The sequence below is a fragment of the Urocitellus parryii genome, chromosome 12 (assembly GCF_045843805.1).
Source record: "Urocitellus parryii isolate mUroPar1 chromosome 12, mUroPar1.hap1, whole genome shotgun sequence".
Lineage (NCBI taxonomy): Eukaryota > Metazoa > Chordata > Mammalia > Rodentia > Sciuridae > Urocitellus > Urocitellus parryii.
The window spans coordinates 6,735,950-6,750,650 of NC_135542.1; the positions used below are offsets into that span (position 1 = coordinate 6,735,950).

General features: G+C 43.4%; 1 protein-coding gene across 3 annotated transcripts in view; it reads left to right on the plus strand.

Annotated features, from left to right (window-relative positions):
• The window catches only part of Slc9a2 (solute carrier family 9 member A2), an 85,828-nt gene that overhangs the window by 35,112 nt on the left and 36,015 nt on the right, over positions 1–14,701 (plus strand). For all 3 annotated transcript variants that reach the window (XM_026408614.2, XM_077791814.1, XM_026408615.2), the window contains exon 3: positions 3,057–3,307. In XM_026408614.2, the coding sequence (XP_026264399.1) occupies positions 3,057–3,307 (251 nt within the window). The remainder of the gene's footprint in view (positions 1–3,056; positions 3,308–14,701) is intronic.

Below are 14,701 nucleotides of genomic sequence, written 5' to 3' on the forward strand. Positions count from 1 at the left end.
CAAATTAGCTCACTATGGAATTTAGCAAAGTCATCACTGAAATTTTAATCTCCTAAAAATACAAGCCCATCTTTGTATAGAATTGGTGGAGAAATGTTAGCAGCCCTCTTACATCATATATATATGTACATATCATGCATATATACATATGTATTAAAACTTCAAAGGACTTTTCTGTATCAATTCCCTTGGATAAAATTAAAGGATTTAGGTTGAATGAATTAAGTATGGAGATATAGCCAGTTGTAACTAAAATAATTTTATCTTGAGCTGATCCACGGATGTCAGGTTCAGTGTCAACCAAGTTGGAGGTCATGGAAGGCATTCTGGTTGTCAAGATAACGTTTCTGCCTAAGCCATTTCTTCAAACGTGGTGCTGACATCTCAGGCGATTGATCAAACTGGAGCTTCTGCCCAGTGTGCTGAAAGTCAAGTGCCTACGACTCTTAATGACATCTAAAGGGATATTTAGAGTAGATTGTACCTTTGATAGAATGATGGATTGAGTTGCCCAAGAAAACAGTTTTGGAGGATGATGAAAGTATGACCACCTGCTGGTGCCAGTTCTTCTGTGACCCTGAGCACTTATCTCCCTTGTAGGTCTTATCAGAGTGCCAGATGGGGTGGGGGCAGGGAGAGGGGGAGGAAGACACTCACTTAAACCCTGGGCTCTGTGTGGGAAAGAAATTTCTGATTTTGTTGAGGAAATGAGGCCTTCGTTCAAGAGGCAGTACCATCAACACAAGATGGTGCATTGCAAAGCAGAGAGCAGTCTGGGATGCATCCATTTGTGCATTGTCAGAGGTCACGGTGAAGGGAGGATTCACAAGGGTTGTGGTCATCCAGGAGGGCTCTTGGGAGAGACAGTAGCGTTAGCTGTGCCTTAAAACATCAATAAAATTTCCCCAGGTTTAGTGACCAAGTTTCTTTCAAGGGAAGCATCAGGAAAGAAAACCTGGGCAGAAATCAATAAATATAATGTGGTTTGGGAGGCAGTAGTGAAATCCTCACCCAGACTTGGTGAGGATGCACCCAGGGGTTGAAGAGAAATAAAAATGTAAAAAAAAAAAAAAAACCTTTTAAAGGTGTGTCAAGTGTATGGAGAATATCAGGCCTTCCGGGGTCAGGCAACCAAAGATTTTAATCTTGGGAGTGGAAAGTGCAAGGGCAGCATTTAGAGGAGGTTTCCTGGGGTGACTGTAGGGGGCATTATTGAAAGGAAGCAGTAAGACTCCTGGTGCAAACTAAAGGCACGGAGCCCTGGAGCCAGGGAGTGTGGGGAGAGAACTTTCATGTCCAAATGGATTAGAGGGACACTATCAGGGTGGAAACAATGTATCACAGAATGGCGGGGAAACCCATCTCTCCTCTCTTTCTTCCAATATGCTTCTGACTGTCACCTTTGGCTTTGGCAGTTGGAGGCTTGGGGTGTATGTAGCCCATCTCTGCCCCCCTTTCAGGAAGCCCTTGTTGTAAGCCACTGCTGTTGGTCTCCCATCCTGCAGCCAGCCTCTGGCTGAAAGTAACAGCAGATGCTGCTTGGAACCAGTTTCTTCTGTGTTCGGAAAATGATGATATCTTCAAAATATCGAATTCCTCAAGGGTGGAATTCTCTTTCATTCTCCTCTCAAGTCGTTTCTTGATGGTAAGATACTAAATGTTCTTGGGTATCATATCAATAATCAGGAGAAAGAAAATGCCCACTGCTTTCTCAGGAATTACCCACTTTTTTCAAGCATTTATTGAAACTACTAGGTAACATGGAGGATGTAAACCATAAGGTATTGTTGGATCCCGAGGAACTTATAATCCAGGAGAAAAGAGAAAACAAAGTATACCCAAACCCGTAATGTGGTATGCTATGTAAATTGTCTCAGGTGAAGCAGAAAGTAGGTGGCTTTTGCCAGCACACAGGCTGGTTAGCAGGAGGACTCTGACTCACTTGTCCACGTTGAACCTGGAGCACCTTAACCAGGTCAGGAGACCTGCATTCTGATATTGCCCCTGACATTATGTTTTCATTTGACCATGGACAGCTTGGATCAATTTTGAGTTTCTCAGAATTGAAATGAAGGTATAGCACAGCCTTTGTCTCTTCTTTAGTTGGCTCACCCCAACTTCCTAGGTGCTCCCAGAGTTGTAAATATCATGGTGAAAAGCTGTAGGGAAACTGAACTTGTATTTGACTTTCTGGTTTTGTGGGAAAAAAAATGGCAGGACTCAAACCATCCTTTCCTATTCTGTTGAACTCAGCATCCCTCCCCCTCCAAGGGTCAAAAGCACATTACCCAGTATGAAAGAAGTGCCTAGCATTCTTGAAGTCTTCCCTATCCCAAAGCCACGAAGAGAAACCAAGAAACCAAACAACAGTGTTGACTCATTATTTCAGAGGTAGAAAATATGTATGAGTGTCCAGATTGTGCATGCCCTCTCTCCCTCCCCCTGCACACACACACACACACACACACACACACACACACACACACACACCCTCTTTGATTTAAGGAACTCTTCTAGCTCCTCTGCAGGAAGGAGGAGATGGGATATGGGGTGGGGACTATGGTGACCTGGGAGGAGGACTACTTTACTTGAGTGTTTCTTCTGAGGGGTGGGTCCCTTCCACCTTCCATGGAGTGACTCCATGATAGGACCTTGCAAGTATATCCACAGGAGTGCTGGTAAGATTCTCGGTGCCATGTGACTCCTAGACAATAGTGTCATGAGGGAGGCTGGTGAAGGGCTATTTTCAGATACTCATTCAGGTGATACTGGAAAACGGGATGATTTCGGAGTAAGTAATAACCCTGGAATCTCCTGGCCTTTTCTTTTAAAAGTAGTTTTCCTGACAGCACACTTTTATCAAAGATTTGTGTGTGTTTGTTTAAAACCACAATATGAATATTTGCGACAAGTAGCTACACAATGCGTGCCCTGAGTCCTCCTCTTGGGTTCCCAGAAGAAGCGTCCCTCTTAGAAGGCCAGGTAGGTTGTCCGTGTCCAGGGAGACAGAGGGGATCCCAGGGCGTCTTGACAATGTGCTGTCTTTCTCCCCCCAGGTCCTCTACAACTTGTTCAAATCCTTTTGCCAGATGAAAACCATTGAGACCATCGACGTGTTTGCAGGAATTGCCAACTTCTTTGTGGTGGGAATTGGCGGAGTGCTGATTGGCATCTTCCTGGGATTTATAGCAGCATTTACTACTCGTTTCACACACAATATCCGTGTGATTGAGCCACTCTTTGTCTTCCTGTACAGCTATTTGTCCTACATAACAGCTGAAATGTTTCATCTCTCAGGCATCATGGCGTAAGTATTTCTTTGCTAAAAGCCCTTGATTAGTATATTCCATTGAATTTATGCATGCAAAGAGAAGATAGTAACATTGAATAGGTTATATCAAAGACTAGGTGGTCTTATTGTAAGAAAAATCGAAAATAGATTTTTCTTACCCTTTGTTATAAAGAAATGAAAACATCAAATTTATGCTCATCTAATCTAGGCTACGCTGGAAAGCTACCTAAAAGTTATCTCTTGAGTTTCACATGAGATGTGACAAGGAGCTTGGCGTTGATCTTGATTAGACACCAGAATTTTGTGAGGTTGATCACCATTCCCCGGGGTCCTTGTGACAGGCTGTAAAATATTCTTAACAAGGTTACATAACATAAACTGTTCCACACATTCTGGAATTGCTTCTGTATATCCATTTGAATGATCTTAGTGGTAGGAATATGTTCTGTAATAGATTTTAATAGAGGCAAGAGCTAAAAGCATTGAAAGCAGAATTCAGTGAAGAAGGGTTGTGGTCCTGTGATTTCCGTTTAGTTGTTAGGATATTAAGATCCAATTATAGAGCAGGACATTATTGTTAAAAATTATGTTAATCGATGGTTGCAGTGGCATATGCCTGTAATCCCAGTGATTCATGAGGCTGAGGCAGGAGGATCACAAGTTCAAAGCCAGCCTCAGCAACTTAGTGAGGCCCTTAGCAACTCCGTGAGACCCTGTCTCAAAAAAAAAAAAAAAAAATCAGTTAATGTATCATTCATTTTAACTGACTGTCCCTGGTGAACTGACTTCTAAAAATGGCCTGAAGAGCCATGCCTGGTGTTGCACACCTTTAATCTCAGTGACTTGTGAGGCTGAGGCAGGAGGATCACAAGATCAAAGCCAGCCTCAGCAATTTAGCATGGCCCTATGCAGCTTAGTGGTTAGACACCCCTGGGTTCCATCCTTGGAACCAACCAAACAAACAAACAAAAATGAACTGAGGAGTGGTAGCATTTTGGATCCCCCGGAGGCCTTCAGTGTGTTGCTTCAAAGCAAGCTACTCCTTGGATGTGGATATCTATGTGACTTCTCAAAACAAGCCTAAAATATTATGGTCACACTCTCCTTAGGGATAGTGAGAAACACCTTAGTAATGAACAATGGACAGCTTTCAATTTCAAAAAAGGTGAACAAATATGTATTTGCAGCCCCACATTGCACTAGGCTGCAAGCTAGGACTGCTAAATGAAGTTAGAATTTTGCTGCTCTAAACAAAGTCCTCGTTCTTCCTGGAAATTTCTCTCCTAACCTGATTTATGTGATGCTTTGACGAAAGATGATCTTGTTTTCCACCTTATGCTTTTGCATCAGCAGCGGATGAGGTCTGTGGTGGAGGAAATCTAGGCCCCTGCGAAAGGAGAGTGGGAGTCATTGTTGTGAAAGCCATGGGTGGAAGGTGGGGTGGTGTCCTGTTTCACAGAGAACCTAAATAAAGCAACATATTAATCCAGTTTGACCCAGTAATGAAATGTCTTCCTGGTGACTATTCATATCGTTTGTGCGACTTCCAGTTTCCTCTGTTCTTTGCAGAGTGTCATTGGCAATATGGGATCAGCTAGTCACAGGTCTATAAGAAGAGTGTGGGGGTGGGTCTCCGTGTCTAGTTTTGCAGCAGTGTTGTTCTAGAAACAGTCTGTGGGGGTGGGGACCTTGAAGTGCAGAGCCTAGTATATGTTCCTGGATTTGTGCCTATGTCAATGTTCTAAGAGAACACTAAAAGAGTAATGATGTGAAGAAGTCCTCTTACCTGCTGTTAAGGTCAGGAACTGGGCTCTCCAGAGATCCATAGTATGCAGAGATAGTTGAAGAGTTGGATGAGATTGGAATCCTGGTGCCTGAGATATGTCAGGAGGCCCAAGGTTGGCTGGGGTCAGAAAGCTCATGAGCATCAGATCCTGAACCACTCAGGAAGGCAGGGTGCTGGGTTCATTTGTACTGGAAATTCAGAAATCAGAGAGAAATAGAGCCATATGCTTTTGCCAGCGCAGGTAACTCTTGGCTGTGGTTTGTGGGTGGATGCTAAACACTGCCTTTCCTTCCGACTTTAAAGAGAACTTGTATTTTATAACATAGTGTGGAGAAAATTCCTTTAGTATATTTGAATTATTTTGTCGTTGTACCTAGTGCACCAAAACAATGAACGAAGCCTTATATAAGATATTGAGGAGACGTAAACATTTTTGTGTCTAGAGTTACCATTTGCACTCACTGTCCTATGACAGCAAATGAAGGGACAGAGTCACACTGGCTGCCCTTGGTCCTCAGAAGTGATGCCATTTTCTAATGTCAGGGAATTCATGCACCATTCAAAGCCTGGTAGTGTGTGGTGCTTCCATGTGGTGTAGATCACAGTGGCACGTGACACCACCCCCGCCACCTTGAAGTAAGTTGTGGCCCTTCCACGTGGTAATGACTGTATTTACCTTGGGACATGTGGCCCAAGGAATCCAGTTTATTGATGCTATTAAAAGTGCACGTATATACACACCTCTTAGAGCATGAATGATTGTGGGGAGGCTAAAATCGTACCAAATTTAAGAAATTCCTATTGCATTTCATGCAAATTGCACTTCTTGCCATTTAAAGACAAATTTTAAGGTGAAGATGCTTGTGGTGACAAACTTGAGAGATTGGAAAGGAAAATCTGGCAGAGACAGGAGGTGGGTGAGCCTCTAAAAAGCCCACCAAGGATTTGTATAAGGCCTGTAAAACTTGGTCCACTTGAGTCTTGCCTGCTGTCCTCCTCCTTGGCCTCCCTGTCTTCTTCTACCTACCTTTCCTTCTCCTTCCCGTTTTCTTCTCCTCGGTGCTGGGGATCCAATCGAACCCAAGGCCTTTGGCTGTCTGCTGAGCTGCTCCCCAGCTTCAGTCCAGTTCTCTGCACACAGGAGCCTCACCTTGGGTAGACCCTTGTCCAGAGTGAGGTGGTTTAATGAGAAGGTAGTGGGGTTAAAAACAAACTTCCTTCGGTGTGACAGGAGACTTAGCTTTGGATGTAAAATGCAGCCAGTCACTTAGGTAGGAGAAGGCTCGGGCAGGATTTGTGTCTTGATTTCGGTGGCAAAATATGGGAAGCAGGTTGCTGTTGCTGCTGTCGGTTGTTCTCAGACCTTGGTCTTACATGTGTTCCACCAACAGCCACTACACTGATGGGGTCACGTCTGGCTTTGGGGAGATGAGTTCTGGGCATGCTTAAGGTTTGGTCTCCTCTTTGTGGTCTTTCCTAATAAGCACTTCAGAACTGAATTTAATGTTAAGGAATTGTTTCTGCTCAGGAGGGTTTTCAATTCAAGCATGAAGAGAGAAGATGAAAATCCTTATTTTAAAAATATTATTCTGCCTGTTTATTCACTGGAATTGATTATTGCAGTAGGGAAAAGTGTGTAAAGTGTGTGTGTGTGTGTGTGTGTGTGTGTGTGTGTGTGTGTTTGAGAGTTTGGTTCCCTAGCGTGAGACCTAAAGTTCAGGGGTAGATTCTGTCGTCCCCCAAACAAGAAATTTTGCACATCAACAGCAACAGACACCTTCCAGGATTGAAGCACTTTCTCCAGAGACGTGGAAGGGATTCCTGTTAAGGCTTCCAGAAATTCTTGTCTTTGCCCGTGCATTTCAGACTTGACATTCAGAAAAATACTCAGATAAAGCACTGACAGTCCACCACAGACAATGGGGGACTTTAGGTCATTTTACTTTGTTTACCCGAGGGCCTTAACAGCTGCCTCAAGTGATGGCTAAAAATCAGATCTCTGCAGATCAAACTGTAAGTACGATTCATTCTCCTTTTTGGACATCTGGCTCTGGTCCTTACCTTGTACCACACACAGTCACCTGGGCTCTGATTAATGGGACATTGAAGGCACACTGTCCTGCAGAGTGGCAGAACATGGCCAGAGGGTGACTGAGTATAGTGATACCAGCACCCTGGTTCTCCAATGATAGCAGCAACCCAGTCCATTAAAAGGGGGAAAAAATCACATTTAAAAACATTTTAAAAAGAGAATTTAATAGGAATTTCCAGAATGAGAGGTTCGGGGATGGGATCTAGGAACAGGTCCAACTGTCTGAACTGAGATAGTCACTCCTGAAGGGTGACAATCTTATTCCCTCTGCTACCTGTTTTGCTTTATAAAGAGGACAATTGCCGTCTCTCTTGTAGCATTGTTACTGAACCTAATTTACTCCCCGCTTGAAAAGGGCCCAATGACTTGAGCACAAGTTGTTGGGGGCAAAGAAAAAGATTTATTCAGCGAGTCTGCAAGACAGGGAAGATGGTGGAAGAGCTCCTGAAAGACCATCTGAATTCGACACAGGTTTAAGCTCCTTTTAGCTTTAGGAGGAAATGATTGTTGACACCTGGCAGCTGGTAATCTGTGGATTTGCATCCTTCTTGCAGGGGGAGGAGAGAGATTAGGGAATTTTCAGGTAAATGAACCTCATGCTGTTAGGTTCAGGGATTAATGAGGGCTGTGTCCTCAGGGAGACAGAAGCTCTTTCCAGCCAAGGTGCAACCACAGCTTCTCTCCTAGTTCCTCTGAACCATGCTGTGTGGCATTAGGAGACCGCCTCTTCAAGATTCAAGGATATGAAATCATTACCCTATGTGTGAGAAGGTTCCAGAATGACTAGGTCATGTTTAGTGGGGTTCTCAAAGATCTAAAAAAATAAAAATAAAAACATTTCAGAACATTCATAAAACATGACACAGAACGTCATATTTATGACACACTTTTGAACCCAAGGAGCCACTAGATCGATCTTTTGAAGTGTGAAGGACCGGCAGGCTGAGAGTTGGATGGAAGGGCTGGAGGGGTCAAGGCTGTAGTCTGAGATCTGTGCCTCCATGGTCCCTATACTTCACTGGGTCACTGTATCTTCAATTATCCTGAAAAATAATACCTTTACTTTTAATTATGATGTATATCTTCACTTTTATCAGAGACCTTTCAAAACTAAGCCATTTTAAAATCAGGTATGCCCACCTAAACATAAACACTGAACAAGTGGTAGGATAATAAAATAAGGCCGGAAATAGATACATAATAGAAAAACAAAATATATGTGTCAGTCAGCTTTCAATTCCTGTGACATAATGCTTGAGATAATCAACTTAAAAGGAAGAAAGTTTTATTTTGGCTCACAGTTTTGGAGATTTCCATGTACCGCTGATTGACTCTTGCTTTAGGGCCTTTGGTGGTGGAGAACTTCATGATAGAGCATGTGATGGAGCAAAGTTGCTTGCCTCATGGTGGCTGGGAAGAGAAAGTGAGATAGGAGACAACCAGGGTCCCAATGCCCCCTTCAAGGGCACATCCTCAATGACCCACAGGCCTTGGCTCCTAAAGGGTCCACTACCTCCCAATAGCATTAAAGACTGGGGACCAACCCTTTAAGACGTGGGCATCCGAGGGACATTTAAGATCCAAACTATAACTGCATATATCCCTTAATTTTCTATATAACTTAAGAAGAGAGTAAAGACAAAGAATGATCAGAAAGCATATTATTGCCTTTGACTTTCTTTTGCATCAATGTCTAAACTGCCAGGTACAAGTAGAAAAGGAAGGAAGGAAATCTGAAAAGCTAAAGCTTAGCCCTGGGTTGTAAATAACTCGTGAAATTATTTGTGTTTATTTTTATGGCTTGACCTATTTAATGGAATAGATTCACTTGACAAACCCTAGCGTTTTCTTGGTTTCTTAAAGGATAAGCAAACAAACAAAAACAAAACAAAAAAATTCTGTCGCTTCTCCATTTCCACAGGCCCAAAGGATTGGCCACCAGTCAGCAGTGGCTTTGCAGCACATGAAATGTGATTAGTCCAAAGTGAACAATGCTCTCAGGTTAAGACAGATGACAGATTTATGAAACTTAGAAGGAAAACTGATGGTAGACTATTGGTGATTTTGAGATTGATTGGGTGATGACATGGTGATCTGTCATTATCGTGGGTTAAATGCAGACCGTTTAAAAATTCACTTCATCTTTTTCTTATGTTTGAACAAGAGTGACTAGAAAATTGAAAATCACACACACACACACACACACACACACACACACACACACAGCTCCGATTCTATTTCTGTGGGATGGGATATGGTAGAACTCACCATTAGTTTTTGCTATTTGGATTTCTGAAGACTTGGAGGAACTTTTATTCCCGGTGATAAAGCAAAAGAAAAAAAAGTAGAGCTCGAAAACATAGGAAAATAGCCGAGAAATGTTTTCCCTCCATCAGGGGTCATGAAGGTCTTGGTAAGGAACATATCTTGAGAAGGGGGAAGATTGGGAAGGAAGGGGCAAGGAGAGAAGGAGAGGAAAGTGGAGCGGTCTCCTCAGGTGGCTGGCGGTACTTAAGACCCCAAATCGAAGCCGCCTTGAGAAGAGGCAGAGGTTATCCCAGGCCCACGCCCAGGGCCTTGCTCCTGCTGCAACCCCCCGGTGCTGAGCCACCCCGCAGCCCTCAGGGGTTTTGATTGAAACATCTTCCAAAGTTGGCTGAGGGGTGGAACTCTGTTTGGGGGAAAGTTGTGACTCTCAAGGGAGTGAGAAAAATACTTTTAAAACAGGTTCCCTGGGCTGGTGTGTGTGTGTGTGTGTGTGTGTGTGTGTGTGTGTGTGAACTTATTTTGCAAACTTATTCAGTATTCAACATTCAAAATAATGGATGTTCTTGCCTCATCTTCTAAGAGGTACAGCAACATAAAGACAATATTTACATCTTTGTTTTCACTTAATTGAGGAAGAGTAGAAGCTGTAAAGGAAGGGCACTAGGTTTTTATTCTCAAGAGATCCTTGATTTTTGGTGGAAGCAAAAAAAAAAAAAACAAAAAAGAAAGAAAGAATAAAAGAAAGAGGAGAGAGAGAAAGAAAGGAGGGAGGGAAGAAAAGTCGAAGCATACTCCACAGTTAAAGATTATTAGGGATGGCCTTTAAGGCAGGTCAGTCTTTCCCTATCTCCTGATGTGTTTCTGATTCTCTTTGTGACACACCAGCAGAAGAGTTAATTTTCAAGAATACATTGATAGAATTCATAAGTCCAATAAATTCCGAATATGATTGGCTTGTGAAAATCAATGCATCACATTCCTGTGGTGACACTTGTAGCATCTGGATATTGTTTTTCAGGTTGTTAGGACTTTTCTCCTTTAGTGTAGATTACAGGGATAGTAGGGAATTCTTCAGGTAAGGGGAAAAAAGTCGTTTTCGTGTTAAATTTAAGGGACACCAAAATTCCAAAATTTGCTGCTGGATTAAGAATTGATTCTCCAAGATCTATTTGAAGAATGGAGGCATTTTCATGAAAGGATAATGCTGTCACCACGTTGCTTCTGAGACAGTTTTCTTGACTGTTCTTTATGGTCACCTAAAAAAAAAATCATTTCACTGCTGCGTTATGTTTCAAGAATATCGTACAAAATAATATTACTTTCTCTCCTTAGGTAGGCCATAATGTAAAACTAGATAATAAATGAGAGGTGAAAAGTTTTGCAGTATTGCTTAAAAATACTTTCTTTTTTAAAAATTTTTTTATTGGTTGTTCAAAACATTACAAAGCTCATGATATATCATCTTTCATACATTTGACTCAATTGGGTTATGAACTCCCATTTTTACCCCAAATGCAGATTGCAGAATCATGTCGGTTACACATCCACACTTTTCCATAATGCCCTATTAGTGACTGTTGTATTCTGCTACCTTTCCTATCCCCTACTATCCCCCCTCCCCTCCCCTCCCATCTTCCCTCTCTACCCCATCCTCATTGTTACACATAAGAGATGGTGAGGGGAAAGGGGAAAAAAAACAACAAGGGAGAGAATTGAACAACAGCTGATGAGGCTTCCATCTTGGTTGTCCCTCAGGGTCCCTGGGTTGAGGGTTGGTTGCTGGCCTGTGGTGCCCTTGTTAGTTGGGAGGTGGGGCAGTGAGTGTCCTTGCAGGGGATATTGGTCCCTCTGCCCCTTTCTCTCTCTCTCTCTTTGCTCCTGGCCACTGTGAGGTGAGCAGCAGCTCTGCCATGCACACAGGCTCTCGTGTGCTCCCCTGACACAGGCCTAAAGTGACAGAGCCAAGTGACCATGGTCTGAAACCTCTGAAACCATGAGCCAAAATCAACATTTCCTTCTTTTAGGTTGTTTGTTCTGGGTATTTCAATGACAGCAATCTGACTCACACAGAGGGTCAAGGACTGCTCTTCCATCGACACAGTAGGTCTCTGAGGACACGGATACTCCTTCCCCTTGTCTTAATCCACCTCTGTTTACTTCTCAGCCGCCCTCTACGCAGCGGGGAAGCTGACCTGGTGGGATGCAGGAGACTTCCTCTGTTGGTCTCCTTGGAGAGGAGAGGCTGGGAGCAAACTCTGGATGCCTTGGGGTTTCTTGTGGTCTTTCTTTCTGCGGCCACTTTCTCCTTACCTCAGTCACACATGGGGTCTGACTTCTTTCAGTGTTCCAGGGAGACCAGGCCAAGTGACGTGTCCTCTCAGTTTATCCCCAGCTATTTGAGGTGACTTGAGTCATCTGGTGTCCTTGCAGCCCAGAGTCCAACTCCAGCAGGAGAAGGAAGCCCTGCGTCAAGGAGGGGAACCTGAATGGAACCAGATGAAGCTATAAAAAGGGGGACTTACTGAGTTATGTAAATAAATAAATTCCTGAAGTGGACAGGTGTGGATCTGGTTCTAGGATGACAGGACTAGGGTCTCCCAAGTCCACTGGACCGTACCTCCGTCAATATTGTCTTTCTTTGTGTGACGGCATCTTTTAGGTCAATCATTTCCAAAGCATAAAACCAGAGTTACAGACAGATTGGGATTTATATATCAGAATCCTTGTCACTGAGAGTAGAGTGAGATCTAGCCAGAACCTACGGGGAAAAAAAATTCAAAGGAAAGACTATGATTGGTCCAGGGCTTTGGAGACTCTTGATTGGATCATACTGTATCATAGGACCAGCCCTTGTGGCTGGAGAAGTAGGTCTGTGACCAGCAGAAGGCAGTGAACTTCAACTCACTTTGAAATGGCCATCGCAGACCGTGTTGCAAGTTATCAAGGAAAGCTGGCCCCCAAGAGTTGAAGCCTCGGTGATGAAGAGGAGGACATTGTGGGAAGAGGGAGAAGGGAAATCAAAGGGAAAAAATGCTCTTCTGCTTCTAAGAAGCTGAACTCTAGGGTGGTGAGAAGGGCCATCCTGGCCTCTTGTTGTATAGTCAGTTGGGAGATCTTTGAGCAAAGAAATGACATAATTGTGTTTCTCTTTTATGGTGAGTACATGATCAGACTGCTTCTAGAACTGTTTAGACCACTACACATACACATACCACTGATGATAAGTTGCTGAGGCTGGCTTTGAGTTTACCATCCTCCTGCCTCTGCCTCCCGAGTTCCTGAGATCACAGACGTGTGCCCCCGTGCTGGGCATAATGATGATATTTTAACGATACCATGGAGGTACAAGCTGGAGGTCAGACCCCTAAGCTGGTCAGCTGCCCCAAGGCTCAGAGACACCTGTGCAGGGAGGAAATGACCCCATACAGCAGAGTGAAGGTGCTCAGGTGGAGTCCCAGGAAGGAAGAATTGATAGCTGTGTCATTAGATCCGCAGGAGTCCTCCAACCCCCACGCTAGCGTCATGTTCACCCTTCAATCAAACTTTAAATAAAATGATCCAAGCTTCAGCCCTTTTCCTCCTTCCCCTTCTTTCCCCCTACCCTGTGTCTATAACCGCAATTGCTTTCCCCACACTTTGGCATAGTCGGGAATCACCTGGAAAGATCGTTAGAAGTGGAACCCCAGGCCTCAGCCAGAGTCCTACTCAAACAGGAGAATTCTCTGAGGTCTTGGATGGGGACCAGGCATTTGTGTTTTCCTGAGCACTTCCAGTCGTCCTGTGGTCTCAGACACGTGTGAGAGCTTTCAGAAAGCAGTGGCCTGTGCTGATGTTCCCAGGGCTCATGTGGAGCCCTGGAGGTACTCTGTGTGTACATCCATTTCAGGACTGTGGCCTCCTATGGAGAACCCACCTGCAGCCTCCCTCCAGCACACACCTAGAGTTCTCCACCAGGAGAACTTTAACCCCATCATCCAGATCTTTCCAAATCTCCTGCCCTTCAAAGCCTTTCTCAACAGTTCCCCCCAAAAAACTCCACGGGTCCTATGTTGCCTGACACTTTTGACAGCGAGTTGTGATTCTTTGCATGTTCTCTCCCCGTGAAGCCAGGATCGCCTTAAGGTGCCAATAAGTGATACATAAACATTAGTTGAATTGCACTGGAAACATTTATAAAGGAGAAAAAAAATGATCCAGAGAACCCTCAAAACCAGTTAGGCTACATGAATGATGCACCATTTATGATACTTCAAATTTCCTTATTTCATGTTTGGTATTTTAAGAAAGTTTGTTCTTCAGTATTTATGCTTGGGTCCTTCTTTGAAAAACAAATTTTTTTCTTTGCATTTTCTCATATGTCAAGTTCACTTTCTCTTGGTTGTCAGGTTTCCTGGAAGAGGCAATTCACTGTATAGTAAATTCATGCCCTGGAAGAATTAATTTACTTCACATGAGTGAGTACTTTATTCTGAGTCCATTCAGTGTACACTGAGACACCACAAGACCTGACTTTAATCAATACATGAAAAGTTTTTTAATTGTCTTCATCATTGCTAGTTCTTGGCATTGAGTATGCCTTCACATTTTGCAGAGTTTTAATTGAGGATGTACTAGTTGGACTATAGTTTCCTTTTATTCATACTTTTAAAGATCATGTACAGATATGGAAGAGGAACAAATGAATTTTGCAACAATTTATTGGTCTAACTCACTCTAAGCAGTTCAGATTCCAGGAAGAGTGTTCTGATCTGAGGACAGAAAGTAGAGAATTGACCACACTTTTAAAAAAAGAAAAGGCAATTGTATTTTAGAGAGAAATTACTTGTGTAGTCTCGTTACCATTTGCTGTGAACAGTATGTATACACACATGTAATTATATATTGACTTCCCAACCAGAAATCTGCCTTCACTCTCCCCCTTCCACACTGAAACCTGATCCCTTTGATTCTGAAGATCAGAACCTAAACCAAGCACTCTGGACCTTCCTGATACTACTCGTGGCCAACACTCACTGAACCTGAACGTGGTACCACCACAGACACAGAAACATGCCAAGCAGAGGTGAATGTGGGCCCATTCTCTCCCAAAGCACACATTCTGAGGAAGGAAAACCAATTTCCATAGAAGGCAGGCTTCACTGAGCTCTATTGGAGCCAAGGAGTACTATAGAGAAAAGTATTGGTTGGGATTTTCTACTCAGATAATGGAATAGCTAAATAGAAAGCCTGTCTTTGCCCTGAAGGCTTTGGAGGTGGTATTAGC